This window comes from Neopsephotus bourkii, unplaced genomic scaffold, assembly GCF_033783945.1.
Source record: "Neopsephotus bourkii isolate Nb327-2 ecotype Australia unplaced genomic scaffold, CSIRO-AGI_Nbou_v1 NB_1574, whole genome shotgun sequence".
Classification (NCBI taxonomy): domain Eukaryota; kingdom Metazoa; phylum Chordata; class Aves; order Psittaciformes; family Psittacidae; genus Neopsephotus; species Neopsephotus bourkii.
In genome coordinates, this window is record NW_026902050.1 from 624,649 (window position 1) to 640,387 (window position 15,739).

At 38.5% G+C, this 15,739-nt stretch overlaps 1 protein-coding gene across 1 annotated transcript; it reads right to left on the reverse strand.

Annotated features, from left to right (window-relative positions):
* Positions 1 to 651: 651 nt before the first annotated feature.
* Positions 652 to 15,167, reverse strand: PLSCR5 (phospholipid scramblase family member 5). Its single transcript, XM_061371402.1, has 9 exons — positions 15,089 to 15,167; positions 14,276 to 14,501; positions 11,521 to 11,672; positions 8,207 to 8,249; positions 7,490 to 7,710; positions 6,408 to 6,569; positions 5,131 to 5,292; positions 4,319 to 4,397; positions 652 to 965 (listed from the first exon to the last, which is right to left on the reverse strand). The coding sequence occupies exons 2-8, from the start codon at positions 14,286 to 14,288 to the stop codon at positions 4,359 to 4,361; spliced, it is 792 nt and encodes a 263-aa protein (XP_061227386.1). The 5' UTR covers positions 14,289 to 14,501; positions 15,089 to 15,167; the 3' UTR covers positions 652 to 965; positions 4,319 to 4,358.
* Between the last annotated feature and the right edge of the window lie 572 nt (positions 15,168 to 15,739).

Genomic DNA, 15,739 nt, shown 5'->3' on the forward strand with positions numbered 1-15,739 from the left:
TTAAAAATTGTTTTAACTTCATTTTACATGGAGGAGTAAAGTAGAGAAGTGCTGCCAAATCATGAAAAAAAACTGTTGTCTTATGGCAGATGCTAAAGAGTCCTATTTGATTTGGCTTTTAGGAAGCTATTTGATCCCTCTTAGGAATGCACGTAGAATTCTGGGGCAGGTTTGGGCGGAAGAGGGGAGAAGGAGAGATAATTCTCATTTCACAGGTTATGGGATAATTTAATTTTCCCTAAGGAACTGGAGTCTTTTTTTGCTCCTTAAGGGAGCCATATTTAGGGAAAAAAAAAAAAGCATATTAAAAAAACTGAAGTTATCTTTGAATTAAACTAGCATGTATTGTTCTAAGATAAAACATACCCTTCTAATTGAAAAGAAATCAATAAAAGTAAGAAGAGAGTCAGGAGGAAGAAATTATATTTATTTTTTTTCCCAAACAAGAACCACTTAACTCCATTAGAAAATGTGTATTTTGGATCATTCTAGGTTTGTTTAATTAAAATCGAGTAACCCAATTGAAACAAATTGTTTTCCATATACATAAAGTGTAGAAAGCAGTACTTTTGCATCCACCACATTATCAGATTAAAAAAAAAACCAAACCCAAAACAAAAAAAACCAACCAAACAAAAAAAAACCCAACAAACCAAAATAACCTCAGACTTACAGAGATTGTGTTGCCACTCTCTTACAAAAAGCGGCTGATCTCCCCACGGACAAACTAGCTCCTTCCCACGTACTTGTGTCACCTACATTTGTGGCACACTAGAGGGGGTTTCCATGCCTCTACTCCAGGACAGCGCATAGTGATGGGCCATGATGACATGACAAGAGGCATATTTATTTTGACTTCCACATTCCTAGGGACCCCACCACAAAGCAGTCTTCTTTGGACACAGCCCTGTTTCTGCAGAAGGTGGGGAACATCCTGGGACTTCTCCTATGTCCACCCGTGGAAGCTGGAGAGATGTTCCAGGTACAAAAATTAGGTTTTGGGCTGACCAGAAAACCTCACTTTGTGGTAGAGTGGATTCTGCCCATGCACCTGCCAGAGCTCATACAATACCAGTCACCATAATACAGCTGTAAATTGCAGGCAGTAAAGATAACCCAGCATCATGTAACAAAGACTGAATATAAACAAAAATAAAATCCTCCAGATAATGGTAGAAATCAATTAGAGGTTAAAGGTGTGTTGATTTTTAATCAGCAGCCTGGGTACAACTAGTGATATGTGGAAAGCTAACCACTGTAATAATGAACTGTTGCTGCCATCTACTGAACACAAGAATTATATATTACACAGATTTGGCTAGTGATCAATTATGAATCTGTTCTCTCGGATGGATTAAGTAAAATTTCTCTTTCATTGGAGCAATCATGTTTCTCTGTAGAAGATGTTCAAGGCATGAATCTGCTTTAAAGAATATCTGTTCCCTTTTGGGAAATACGGAATTCTCCTTTGGAGAGCCACTCCTAGCCCATGGGGGAATCAAGAGAGCTGGGATTTGTAAAGAGCATATGTAGCTCTCATAATGTGAAAGCTATTAATAAGAAAGGCTGACTAGTTACAGGCGCTGGTGTTTAAAACCTTAGTACTTGTTAGCTTTTCTTTAGTAATATCCCAGAGAACTCCATCATCTTTGCCAAGGATGAATACCTGCCCTCATATGGCAGCTGTGATTAGATGAAGGAGCTTCCAGTTGAAAAAGCACTGGCACTGTTACGGAATTTCTACCAAGATGTTGAAGGGTAGGACCAAGGTCAAACAGGCTGCTGAGGAAGTTCTAATCATCAAGAGCTATCCCAACCCCACTTCTTTGTTTTATCCGGGGACTGAACCTGTTCCTGTATGTCCCAGAAGCTGCCTCTCATTCAGCAGAGGCATTCAAGTATATTCATACAGGTATGCAAGCATTACACTTCTTTTAAAAAAAAAGGGGGGGTTGTACTAACACAAAACCCAGCAATGATGTCACTAAGTGCAAGAAATAATGCTATCATCTGGTCACAATACATAAAATCTATATGCATTGCTTACCTACAAGGTATATATGTGGACAGTCAGCCAAATTTCAGCCCCACAGGTAAATAAGACCCTATTTTGTATTGACTTCAGTGGCAGTTGCACACATCTGCTTCAAATAGATCTTTAGCTTGTTAAGGGTCATAAGAAGTCTGGAAATAGCAGAGGAAGTGGCAGATAGCAAGAGAGCCTGCTGATCTCACCAGGCACTACATTTAGCTGTGCATTCAGATACGTACAACTCGATAACAGTGCAAGAACATGTTTTTGCATGAGACTAAAGAACGTTGGCTACAAAAATAGTAACTTCTGCCTAAGATAGAAAAGGGATTCAAAGAGAAAGATTAATATTAAAATCTGTCTCTTTTTCTCAATTTGCTTTAGTGTAAGTCAGGAGCAAAAGGACTGAATTGTACAGAATTACACCAATGTAAAACTAGTGAGCATAGCAAATTGGCATCAGTCATCTATATTCTTCTGCAAAACTATAAATTTCCACACGAGGGAGCCTATGTCCACAAAGCTCACAAGTTGCTTCCTCCTGGGAAAGGTGGTGGCAATGGTTCCCTGTGAGTTCATAACTTCTGCAGATTGCAGCCTGATTGCACTGCTGAGAATCACAGCAAGAGTCAGTAATAAAATGGTTAAAAGATAATGATGATTGTCAGAGCTTGTTAACCACAATTATTTTGAAGACATATGTAAATCTGTATAAATACCTAAGTGTGGTATATAATCTAAAACATACTGTTTAAATCTATAAGCAATCCTGAGTTAATTTCACTAAGGGAACATTAGTTGCAACTTCCTGACTTCACTGTGTTTGAATTCATATCCATGAACATTAATTTAAAATTAGTCTAAATATTTGTTGAGAATTAATCACCTGATAAATTTAGCTCTTTTTCATTTTTATGAATTATTCATTATCTCCTCTCCTTTCCGTTGATGTGTTGGTTGTTTTCAAGAATTGAATTACTAGTTCATGATAAAAAAAAAATATTCAGCATTCCCTGATTTAGAAGATGCTTCCCTTGAAAACTTGACCAGTGACAACAATAGCATTTCTTTTTTACCACCAATATTGTATGCTACTGATTTGCTTCTTGAAGGACTCATTGGAGTTTTTAGGAGAGGACAAGCAGGTTCATACAGAAAATATTTTACAACAAAAATTATTCTGTTCATGTCTTTCATATGTATCATGGATGCTTCTACAAAGAAAGTTTGTATTAATAGAAGCCTGTTAGTGAGAAAGTTTGGGAACTGTATAATGAGGTGTAACTGCAGGAATGAACAGCTATGTAAAGCTGCTATCTGAAACACAAGAAGCTCTTACTGTACAGTCCTATCCTAGAAAATACCTGAGCTTGCCAAAGGAAAAGAATAATTCTGTTCTAGGGTGGCCTCAGGCAAGTCTGAATGAAAAGTTTCTAACCACCAGATATTAGAAAGAAGAACAAACCTTTTAAGGGAACCTTGAGTCAATGGAAGCAAGAATCAAAGCTGGATAGTTCAAAGTGGAGTGATTTGTGCACCTCTAGCACATAGAGGACCAGCTCTCAAACCTTATGTCCTGCCTTCGATAAAAATAGTGGAAGATCAGATTTTCTGAATAGAGCTTGTGTTCCCAAGCCTAATGCTGGAGGCCTAATTCCTGGCTGTAACTCATTAAACAAGCCTTTGCCATAAAATTAATTTACTAGCAAACAGCTTCCCTTCCTTCAACTCACTGCAACAGATATCATCTTAAACTTCCCATCAGGCGATGTCTATTTGCTACTTTCCAACTCAGTTTGCTACTATTAATTAAATAACAAATCAGAAAATTGCTTCTAAAATTATGAGAAACAAAACCCCTGGAACACACTTTCGTGTGGTTGGTAACTGGTACTAGCACTTGCAAAACATCAAAGGCTTCTCTAAACATAGACTTTCATCAGTGATGCTGCAAGCCTTCATCTAATCTTTTATGATTTCCCATGCAGAAACATCAAAAGGAAAAGAAAAGAATAGCACAATCCCAAAGCAAGTGCTCTGTGTGAAAAATATGTGTTTAGCTACAACACACATACAATGTAAAAGGGATATTATTTACGTGAGACGTGTTTTAATAAACATCATCCTTAGCTCCCTATCTTTTCCTGTAAGGAACAAGGATTTGTGAGGTTCAAAATCATGTCCAAAGCTCAAGCGATTTCTGGAAGAAAATGAAAAAGAATTAGAAAGTATCTAATGTATAAGTCTTCAAAGCAAGAAGCTCAATTTATGTTCATTTTTACTTACTGAAACACATTCTGCATATTTTATTGTTTCTGTCATGTTGTTATAATCCATCCAAAGAGTTTTCAAAGAACATTAAGTCCTATAAATAAACAAACTGTGAATTATATGTACGGTACAAAAATACAACAATTGCTATCAAAAGTCTTACTTGTAGGCTTTTGTTGCATGAAATAATTAGATTAGTCGATCATTTTCTATTACTCTGCCACTAAACAACACAAGTTTCGGAAGACACAATCCAAAAATCTTAAGTGACATGAGAGTTACATTTCTATTTCTGAGTTGTGGCTATTTCGTTCCCACATGCATCTTAACTTCATCCTTACCCCTAGCAATGAGTATTTACTTTTTCATATATCTCTTATCTTCTTTTTATCTTCACAATGAAATTTTTCATAGGAAATTTCATATGACCTGAAGGTCTTCTATGCAATACTTGATAGAAGTGTTTAAGTGGCACTCCCAGTTTGAAATTACCATTACCATACCACAACAGATAAGGGTATTTGCGGCGTTCAGTAGGTTTGACATTTACATTGATATTTGATCCTCCCATGTGAGATATTGAACTATACATGGAATACTATTTAAACAGTTTAATAAAATATTTAGTAACCTAAAGATGCTCAGCAATTAAGAAAAAAAAAAGCAGACATAAAAACTAAAAGGTTTTAACTTAAGTTCAGTTAACTGATTAACTTAACAATTATTCTTTTAGATAGCAGGTTTGGCCTTCCACACTTAGGGCTTTGTAGGTTCACAACTGATAGCTGAGGCCCTATTGGGTCTACCTCTTTATTTTGCATACTTACAATGAGGAAACAAGCACCAATCATTATTGCCTTGATTCTCACATCAAGATCTACAGGGACCTGGATCCCAAAGTTGGCAGTGTTGGTAAAGACATTGTTTACAAATCCAGACCAGTACTTGGAAATTTTGCCAATTGTTGACATCTCATTGAGAGTTTTTACCTGCACCGATAAAAAATAGGAATACACCTAACTGTAAATAAATCTACTGCACACCAATATCTCCGCACAATTAATAACTGCCCTGACACACAAAGTATTCTATAGTTGTCAGGTTGTTCTTTTATTCTTATCATTGAAATGCTCTATTAGTGTCAGATTTTCCTTTGGGAGCGGCACACAAGAAAGGGTCTCAAGTTGGAAATATCAGCATCTTTAGAGCTGACAGAAAAGTGGAGGAAATGAGACGTAAAAAATTGTACCATACTTTTGCTCTTCTTTCACAATGATTTTGTTTTCTCCATTGCATTTCTGATATAGAATCATAGAATCATAGACTAGTTAGGGTTGGGAAGGACCTTAAGATCACCAAGTTCCAACCAAAATCTGCTCCAAATCATAGCAGTAGCAGTGCTGTGGACCACTTTCCCTTACAACTGACAGGTAAGTTTTCAATTATGTAGCTATCTGCATGTTTCTCACAGTATACTGGGACTTTCAGTCAGTACCCAGTGAAGTCTACTTATTTGGCTAAGAAGTTGATCAATGAAGAAGCTGTTTTATGATTCCTTAATTAAGGAAAAGTACTTTGTTCACATCAGAAAACTCTGTGCAGGGTTTCTTTGATTATCTCCCATTCTCCCTGTCATCCATTACATACCTCAATGGCTCCTCAGAATTATTTTTCTCCTGATAAATGTTGTCAACTGAATTTAGGCATATTGGACAGTAGTCCTCCCTGTGGTTCTCAGTCTAAAAGTAATGAAGACAGCAGATTCAATGCCACAGGATTCAAGGGACTGTTTCAGGTAACAGTGAATCCATGTGGTATAAAACCCTGAGTTTATAAAAAGCAATGGCTGAGTGCTCAAGGACTATAGAAATATCAGGACTTCACCTAGCAACTTGTTTATTTCCTTGAAGGGATTGTTACTCCTGTCCAGAAAACATCCATAGGAATCTGAGTGTACATGTCAGGAACTCCAATGCACTTTGTTGTAGTTCTGTTCCATAATTATAGCAACATATTTTTAAGGGTAGAATCACGGGAATTTTGAGTGAGAAATTTGCTCAAAGTAGTAAAACCTTAAAATTCTTAACTCTCACAAGAAACATACCTCGAAGTCAACGTCTTCGAAACAGCCACAAGTTGCATATGGGCCAATTATTTTTAGTACATCTTCTTTACTTTCATTCTGTATAGTAAACTTTGGCAGAAAAGGGTCCCAGTTCTGTACAACATATCCAGCTATTGTACCTGGTGGGGACTGAACTTCTAACTAGCAAAAAAAGGAGAAAACAAAAATCTTCTTTTAAAAGTGTATTGTTTATATAACGAGAAAATACATAACTTTGCCAAACTGTCAACTGGATATTACAAGGCTATCTGATGGTGGGTTTAAATATATTGGGCAATATGAAAGCCAAAAGCTACACCGGAAGCTAATAGCTTACGTATAAAAAACTATACATTGTTAAAAAATTTTGTCATTATAATCAATGAGTAAGTATCCTTATAAACATTTTTTATACAGTAGCTGTGCTACCAAAGGACCTCTTTTAAAAAGGATCGATGCAGTACTGAGAATGTAGGTAGATGAGTCAACTCTTAAAGCATTTTCATAAAACAAGAAAAATGTCTGAATAAGAGAGAGTCCAAAACAATGAGAAAAGACCTGGTAAGTTACAGGATCTGTGGTTTTCTCTAAAAGCAGCTTATTTTCAAGAGATATATGGCCTTGAGGAGAAAGAGCCATGGAATGAAGTATCAGCTGATTCAGAGGGCTGCTTCCCAGTCATACCCACACATACTAATGGTTTCCAAGGATTTTCTATCCTTTACACATGGGGAGTATAGTGGGTGATTTCCATCTGTAACACTGATATTAGTCTGTGTCAGGGCAAGCAGTGTTTTAGGGTGTTACCTGACTGGAGGGATACCTGTATCATCAGACACAAAAGCTGGAGATGTCAGGGAAAGTAAAGACCCATGAAAGAGGGGAGGCATGGTGGGAATGTAACTCACAAAAGTGCCCCATTTATCAATAGTTACTTCTAAGCAAAGGCCTCCATGCAGTCCTCCAGGCTGAGATTTGGGTGTAAATCTCTTCCTGCCATCCTCACAGGGGTTGCACAATATTATTAATGCTGTGCACATACAACAAGAAACTTGGACAAAGGGCAGTTAGTATTCACTCACCTCTTGCAGGAAACAGGGGAACCAGCAGCTGTTGCATCTCAAGGGTCTGTTCACTGTAATCACTTCTCGGCCCATGTTATCAGCAATCCTTATGGTGAAAGACCTTATAGGCGAACACAGATTACGATCAAAGCAATCATTTTCTTCTACTGCAAAGTAAACTCTTTGTCCCAAATGGTTTTTTATCTCATATTTGCTGGAGGTCTCTTTGCCAACTATGGCTAATGAAGCAAAATAAGTAGAAAATTGCCTCAATATAATATTAGCATATATATTAGAATATATTCTAAAAATCTATGGAACAAAGTGTAATAATTGCTTTGAAGTAATGACACAAAGGAAAAACGCAATTATAAGGAAATAATAATAACAGGTCTGTATTTTGAAGGAACATTTAGTTCAAAGATTTTGATTTGTTGTACACTAAATTACATTATCACAAAACAGAATTCAGTTGAGTTTTAGTTTGAGCTTTTTCTTACTTTATCATCTGTGAAAAGTAAAATATGAGGCTGTCCCACTTCAGCAAGCAAAACTTTCACCCAGTGAGGTAGCCAAAAGTCAGGACAAAAACATTTTGAAAAGAGAAATGCATTTTAAAATGTTTTAAGTTCAGAACTTAATACTTGTTCAGTACTTTGAAATTCTTAGGAATAGAAAACAGATGCCTCCAAAAGGCTTCCAAATCTTGCCCCCACCTCACTGAAGTCACCATACCTTCAAGAAGCTCCACTTGCTGATGAATAATTATCCGGTCCAGCTGTTAAAAATATAAATAAATAAACAAGATGGTGGGTGCTGGAAAGGTCTGGGGCTACTGGTGATCAACATCACCTGTCTGTTTTTATTGCTTATCTCACTTTTACTAGGTTCCCTTTCCTTCCAGAGGTGCATAAGTTGGGTGCTCAAGGTCTATCTAATGTCACACTTTAGATGTCTCTGAAATGATGACTGAAGAGTGTGACATTGGGTGTTGTGGTTGTATAATTCACACACATATTTGAAGAAAAACAAACTTTGAGGCTCAGGGGAGACCTTATCACCATGTTCCAGTATTTAAAGGGTGGCTACAGAGAAGATGGAGACTCCCTTTTAACAAGGAGTCACATGGAAAAGACAAGGGGTACAGGTTACTGCTGTGGAGATTCTGATCAGACACAAAAGGAAGATTTTTCACAATGAGAACAATTAACTGTTGGAAAGTGGTGGATTCCCTGACACTGGGCACTTTTAAGATTCAGCTGACAGGGAGCTGGGACAGTCTAGATCAACTAAGAGAGGTTGACCTCTTGATCACTGGGCCAGGTGATACTGGAGGTCCCTTCCAACCTGACATTCTATGGTTCTACAATTCATCACTGAGAGAATGAGGAAGACAACAGCAATGGAAAGATGTATGTGAAAAGCAGGACCCATTTCAGATGCCTGTTCCTCCCTCCTGCTCTTGGCCCCTTACTCCAAAGCTAAGGTTAGTGCGGGGCATCATGGCAGTGAAAGAGTGAATTAGACTCAAGCTGCAAACACGCTGCAGCCACATTCAAAGGGCCTCACTAGAGCAGCCTAGCAAGGCAATTTAGGTGACGCCAGCAAAGGCACACACAATCTTTAACACTCTGATCTCAGGCTCTGGTAGTTCTGCACCCTAAATCTGGCAAACAGTCATGTCAGGGTGCCAGAACGGGCAAAACAAAACTCCCCAGAGAAACCCTCAGCTTACTGAAACTGTCTTCCCCTGCGAGCTGGTTACAAATGCAGGAGAATAACTGCCACAATACCCTTGCTTTGCTGTGCTTACAATCCCTCCGACATTACTCTTTTTTAGAGAACAGTCATTAGCATTATAAAATCAGCAAGACTTAATTTCAGTCTACCTTTCAGTTTTATGTGACTTTTTATGCCTGTTTTATGTGATAGTTTAGGCTTTGCTAATCTTTCTTTCCTTAAATTCCTGATGGGCAAACACGTGGCACAGGATTTTGCTGTTACTCACAGCTGCAAACAGAAAGCACACAGCGACCTTCTGAGACCAGCATGTCACTGCTTTCCAGCATCTGTATATTTTACAATTGATAAACTTTGCCTCATACATATTCAAACTGTTGCAGCCATTTGTCAGTTCTAGTCATCTCCTGCAGCTAGTTCAGGCTGCAAGGAAGAGCTGGTACAAGAGAAACTTCTTTATCCCTTTCATTAATCTCTGAAATGTGCATGCCAGTAATTGAAATAATAAAAAATATTTGGACTTAAAAATTTTCTCCCAAGGATCTCTGCTGTTTGTTGTTTAGCTTTCATGAGAGATGTGAACTCTTGGAACTCATGGGAATTGCTCTGATGATATAAAAAGAATAAAAATATTAAAGATGGTAGAGCTGCTTCAGGATTTTAGTTTTGATTTTAATATGGATTTCTTTGCCCCACGTAGACTTTCACAAGGAAAACATCTGATCAGTCTAACCAAGTCTAAACTAAGAAGCATTTACAAAACTGGTTAAGCCTGAATGGTGGCACAACATGCTGTTGAGCTACTTGGAAAGTTCTCCAAGGTCTGATCTGCGTATTTCTGCTACGGGAAAAGGTTTCCTCGATTTTTGTGATGGACACTGGACAATTCCTCAAACTATGGCTGTGATCTAGAAGATAACAATAAGGTTTGGTCAAATTTTTTTGTAGGAAATTGTTTAGAGGGTCACTTCTGTGACAGTGAAAGAACACTATCTGTCTGCCAAGGCAGAAGCAAGTTATTGGCTATTTTTGATGCACCTCGAACAGCTGAGCAAATCACTCCTCAGACTAAAAAATGATCACAGACTGTGGGAGCTACAAGTGCTGATGTAACTGACAATTGGTATTTTGTGCGTGGGCCCCACGAAATGAAAATCATAGCTCCACATGAAAGGTGATATCTGTAGTGACTCCCAGTTTCATTAGCTATCTGGGTAACTCAGCTTGAAATATAAGATGTATTCAGTTTCTGTTTCTGTACAAAACTACCAGAATTGTATATCTAAAATACAGACCTCAAGAGAAACAAATATTTCCCAGCACCACCAAAATACAAACACAGCAGAAATGTGTGTATCAGAATCACAACCTGACTATCCTGAGGCCCAATTCTGTTCCTGACCATACTAGGCAGGGTGTATGACCCATTACTCAGCATATGTAAGAGCAGCAGAATCCAGCCACACCAGAAATGCAAACAGGACTTAGTGTCAAGGCAGCAGCAGGGAGTGACTCTCCCAGTAAAAAATTGCAGGAAGAGATGAAACTTCTGGAACAAAGCTGCAGACCATCACAGGTCTGAACTCCAGGAACTGAGTTTTTTCACACAGTGAGGTAGACAGCTCACATTTAGCAGGAGGACAGAGAAGACTAGCATTCCTTTTCCATCCCCTGCCTGTGGTCTACTGATCTGCTTTCATTTTCAAATGTTTTCCTCTCTTGGGCACTAGCACTTTCCTTCCCCATGACCCAACACAATGCAGGTGCAGGTTTGTAGCTGCCCAGACCTACACTCACAAGTTGTGTCCTTGACAACTTTTCTCCCCAGGACCTCACATCTAACCTGGAGAGCACTGCTGTGGGCAGCAGTTTGCTCATGAGACCTTCATGTCTCTCAAAGGATGGGTTGCAAGGAGGTGACAATTCCTTCGCACACTGCCTGTTCTAATCTTTTTGAGGCAGGCCAGAGTTTCACAGCCATTTTTCCCTGAGGGTGAGCAGCTGGAAGAAAACTGGGTGGCCAGTGAGCAGTATAATAATATGATCTAGAAAAAGTCCTAGAGGGAAGAAAACCCTGATTTTGGTGCAAGAAGAGGTGCATGCACAACAAAAGCATTTCTGTGCAAATGAACGGCCACAATGAAGGAAGAGCTTGTCACTCGTATGGCTCCTTATTTCTTAAATATCAAACAACAGAAAAACTTTTCCATCTCTGCCTGTCCTTCCCCAAAGAAAAAAAAACAAACAAAGCAAACAAACAAACAAACAAAACCCCCAAGACAATTCTAACATTTGGAAAGATTCAGGACCTGGTTTAGGTACTCCAGACCAGGGGGCAAGTTATGAGGGTGTGATGTTTGCTTCCAGAGGCTTGTTGGTTCAACAGGTTTATTCTGTCCAGAAAGGTCAGAAGAACCAGGGAGATGATCCTTAAAAATTGGGTTGGTTTGTCCCTGAGATTCTGTAGGAAAAGAAGAAAAATAATAATAATAATAATCAGAAATTAGCAGGATCAAACAGCAGCTAGCTGTTCAGATCAAAACTGGAACAATGTCATATTCTGCCTGTGACTATATCAGCATTTTGATTCAGATCAGGCGTGAGGATCTGAAACAAATCTTCTGATGGTCCCACACTTGCAGCACTCTGATTCAATTTACAAAGAAATCTTCAGAGTATGCAAAGTGGAATTGCTGTAGATGAAGCTAACCAGGAGATATGTATGGTCTTGGATGGCAGCTAATGCACTCTGACAGGTTGCAAGCACTGAGTCTGTGTGACAAGGCTGGAGCTGGTCTGGATTCACACACAGGATGGCCATAAGCTCCTCAGCACAGATTGCTGAGCCCTGCTCCCCATGAGCTGCCCTGCATGCTAATGTATACCAAGTTGCTGAAGGCTTGCTTCTATCTAGCAAGATGCTTTCTAGCATCTTGAGGGTATGCATATTTTCTCTTAATTAGAGCTAATCTTTCCAGAGATCTCAGATTCCCTAAGCTAGATGTTACAACTCTGGTATCAAAGTCTAAACAGCCTCTTACAGTGTATTATTCATTATTATCTTAATGAGAAGATCAGATATCATTAAGATGTGTTTTCTGGTTTGCAATTGCAAACTCATCCTTTAGGACACAGTGATGGTTACCTTGGCTAGTGCTGTGAAGGTAATGAGAGTATTTACTGTTACAGGCACCTGAATGCCTGCACCCCTTCATATGCACAGGCACAGTCTCTGAGTGCACTACGACAAACTTAGCCATTTGATTCTCAGCAAACCCAGCAAAACCAGTAGGTTTTACTCCGAGCATCCTTCCACAGCCTTCACTAACACTGGCTCTGCCAGAACAAGCAAGAGCAAACTGAAGCTCTCTGCATATAAACTGGCAAATCCTTCTAATAATAAGCTCAGCCCCTGTGCTTCAGCAGTAAAGCAGTACCCAAACTGATCATTTTTATCTCGTGTGTGACAATACATACGCATGATGGGATTTGAGGTCCAGAATGAATTTTGGCTGTAAGTCTGAAGCTCTCTTTTGCTGTTGTGGGTTTAAATGAGATCCTTTAGCATTATTTGAACTCACTGTGGCTGATTCATCATTTAATCATATTTTGATCTTAATTTGTCTTTGCAGCTACTGCTTTTTTTCAAAGTCTGAGACCACAGGAAGAAAAAGTAACCTCTTTGAATTTGTAGCTGGCTTTTAAAAATGCATAACTGGGTAATAAATATTTTATAGGCTCTTCTGCATCATTTTACCTCACAGGGTTCTGTTACTGCCGTAACTCTTGTTGTTACATGAAATGCCATGAAGTGGCCGAGTGTTAGTGTTATTCTCGAATAATAAAGAGGAAAAGAAAGACAACAAATTGCAGTTCTACCTGTCAAATTTTAAGCTATACAAAAATCAAACAGTAAATACATTAAATATTCATGACAATCTGAGCTACTCTGACACTTTGTCTATTTTTGTGGATGTTTCCCATTTCATTTATGGTATGGGAAACCTTAAAAGTTAGCATATGATACAGTGAGATTTCTGTACAAACATAATTCACAGAGTTACTTGCTCCTAAAAGAAGTATATTATCAAGTTCCTTCATTTTAAAAACCATATTACACAACATTACTATTTTCATACTTATGTTAACTACTTTGCATTAAAAATATACAAACCCAGATCTCTTACATGGCTAAAAGTAAGCAAAGCATATAAAAAAAATCCAGTATATTGCAAGAGTACAACAATGCCATAAAACCTACTTGCTGCTGAATACCTTTTAATGTTGTAAATGCAGAATGTCGTAAGTATTTTGGGGGCAAAGAGGGGTAAACATTTGACAGACTTAAATAGACATTGCTAAAAGTCCCTAGGCCAACATCTGCCTCTGTACATCACAGCAGCGTGACCTCTGTGGAGTTGTATTCATGTTGAGAAAAAATAGATTTGTGTCCTTCTGCTTAGTTTAAGTATTTGAAAGCATGGAGAAAATAAATTTAGAAGGCTGGTTAGATCAGCATGCTGCAATGTTTGCCAATAGCCCTGAGTACCCACCCAGCTGCAGCTAAAACACAATGTGTGACAAAGATGAACCCACATAGGAGTAATCTGATTAAATTCAATTGTTCTTCAGATATTTGTTTTTTCCTTACTTGGTTATCAGGACTCTGACCAGTTCTGAAGTGAAAAAGCATTTGCCAATTTGGTATTTTTGAAGTGGAATAAGACAGAAGTGTGCAAAAATAGTGATACCTTTGGCTCAATACGTGCCCTTCCAAAGGATTCTGAACCAACAACTTTAAGCACAAAAATACAAATGCTATATTTTTGATTGAACGTAGATGTTAACATTTTATAACATTTTATTCAAATAAATTCTCGTATAGATTTTAGTCTCCTTAGGAGCCTCTTGAATACTAAAAAATTAAAGGAAACCAATTGTGCTTTGGCTGATGTGGTTTTAGCCTGAAACTCTCATTTCATCAGACTGCTGATTGCTGGAAATGTACAAGACTGTAGTTTTCTGTAAACATGATCTAAAAATACAGACTATAGATGCACTTACCTTGAGAGGCCATGAAGCTTCCTGAGTTACTTCTTCAAAGGAAGCCAGGTTAAAAGAAAAGGCTTTTCTTGTTGCAGCAAAGAAAAAAAGAGCACAGCATGCACAAAACTTCAGAAGGTGTCTGTCTACTTCATATCAGCTTACAAAGAACTGGAGGAAATGTATTGCCTTTCTCATGTTCCAGAACACTGCATTTTATGTCGATGGACAACAGGGGGAGATGATGCTAACAAACAAGAAAAAACACTATTCATTTCAAGTTGTTTGCACCAATGGAAAAAGTGTTTTGTGAATACAAAAAGGCACAACTTCAATGTACCTACTGGCTAACTGAACACATTTGACCTAAAATTCTCCTTTATAATGTATGTATATATTCTGAGACTACACAAATTCTGTCTTTATAATTCAATATTTATGTTTCCATTTCTTCAGGGTATCCAGTAAAGACAGAGGAGCTAATTACCTGTATTTCCCCTACTGCTGGCCCCCAGTTAACTCTTCCAATGCACAAAGAAAGAAAATCTACCTTGGATATATCACTGTATTCCACCTATGCAGCATAAGCCTCCCCTACAAGGGGTGTCATGGCTGCATACAGACCCAGAAAATGATTCTGTAACCCACCCCCTGCACACACTCACCCCATGAATCTGTGTGAGGTGTTTAAAGTGGATTTGGAGAATTAAAACAGACTCACTGTGCTTTGCTCCAGACAAGCACCATCCATACCAAAACGTAACACATGTATGTAATAACTTATACTGTGCTGGGAAGAAAGGAAGAGGAGGAGGGAGGATAACCTTGACTTACCAGCTCATATTTCTGCCTCAAGTGTCCAAGTCACCATGGAGATCCTCATGCACAAGCGATCTGCAGACAGATAAGAAGCATGGCTGCAAAAATGGCAGAGCCTATGCAGAGAGCCCAGCAGAGCGTGTTGGGGACCATTTTCTGTTCTCTCCTACCGGTTTGAAACTGTCTCTAGGAGCATGTCTGAGCAGATTTAACTCCAGAGTTTGTTGTTCAGGAAGATGCTGATGAGAATTCTCTGAAGGAAGAATACAGAAAATCCCTCCCCTCCAAAAAATACAAAAAAGATATGGCGGCTGATTTTTATTGACCATATTCACAAATGCAAGGGCCTCAGGTCTACCTACAGAATGTGTTGAAATTTTAGCTATGTGAAAATTCTGAGGAGTTTATCATTGCCTGCTTGGGAAGTCCTTGTGCACTCAGCCCTGGAAACTCCAGTGGAGAGTAGCCCACAGACAAAAACCTGGTTGGTGTAAAATGAGCACTGAACAACTCTTTCTGGACTGGGAAGAAGTTTGACATCACTGGATTAAGAATGACTAAGAATTTTTGCTTCCTTTGTCCCTGTAAAAGACATGCTTCTTTGGAGCAGAGGATCTAACCTGGAGAGCAAACACCAGTAAGTATAGTAAACCTAATTTTGAAAAT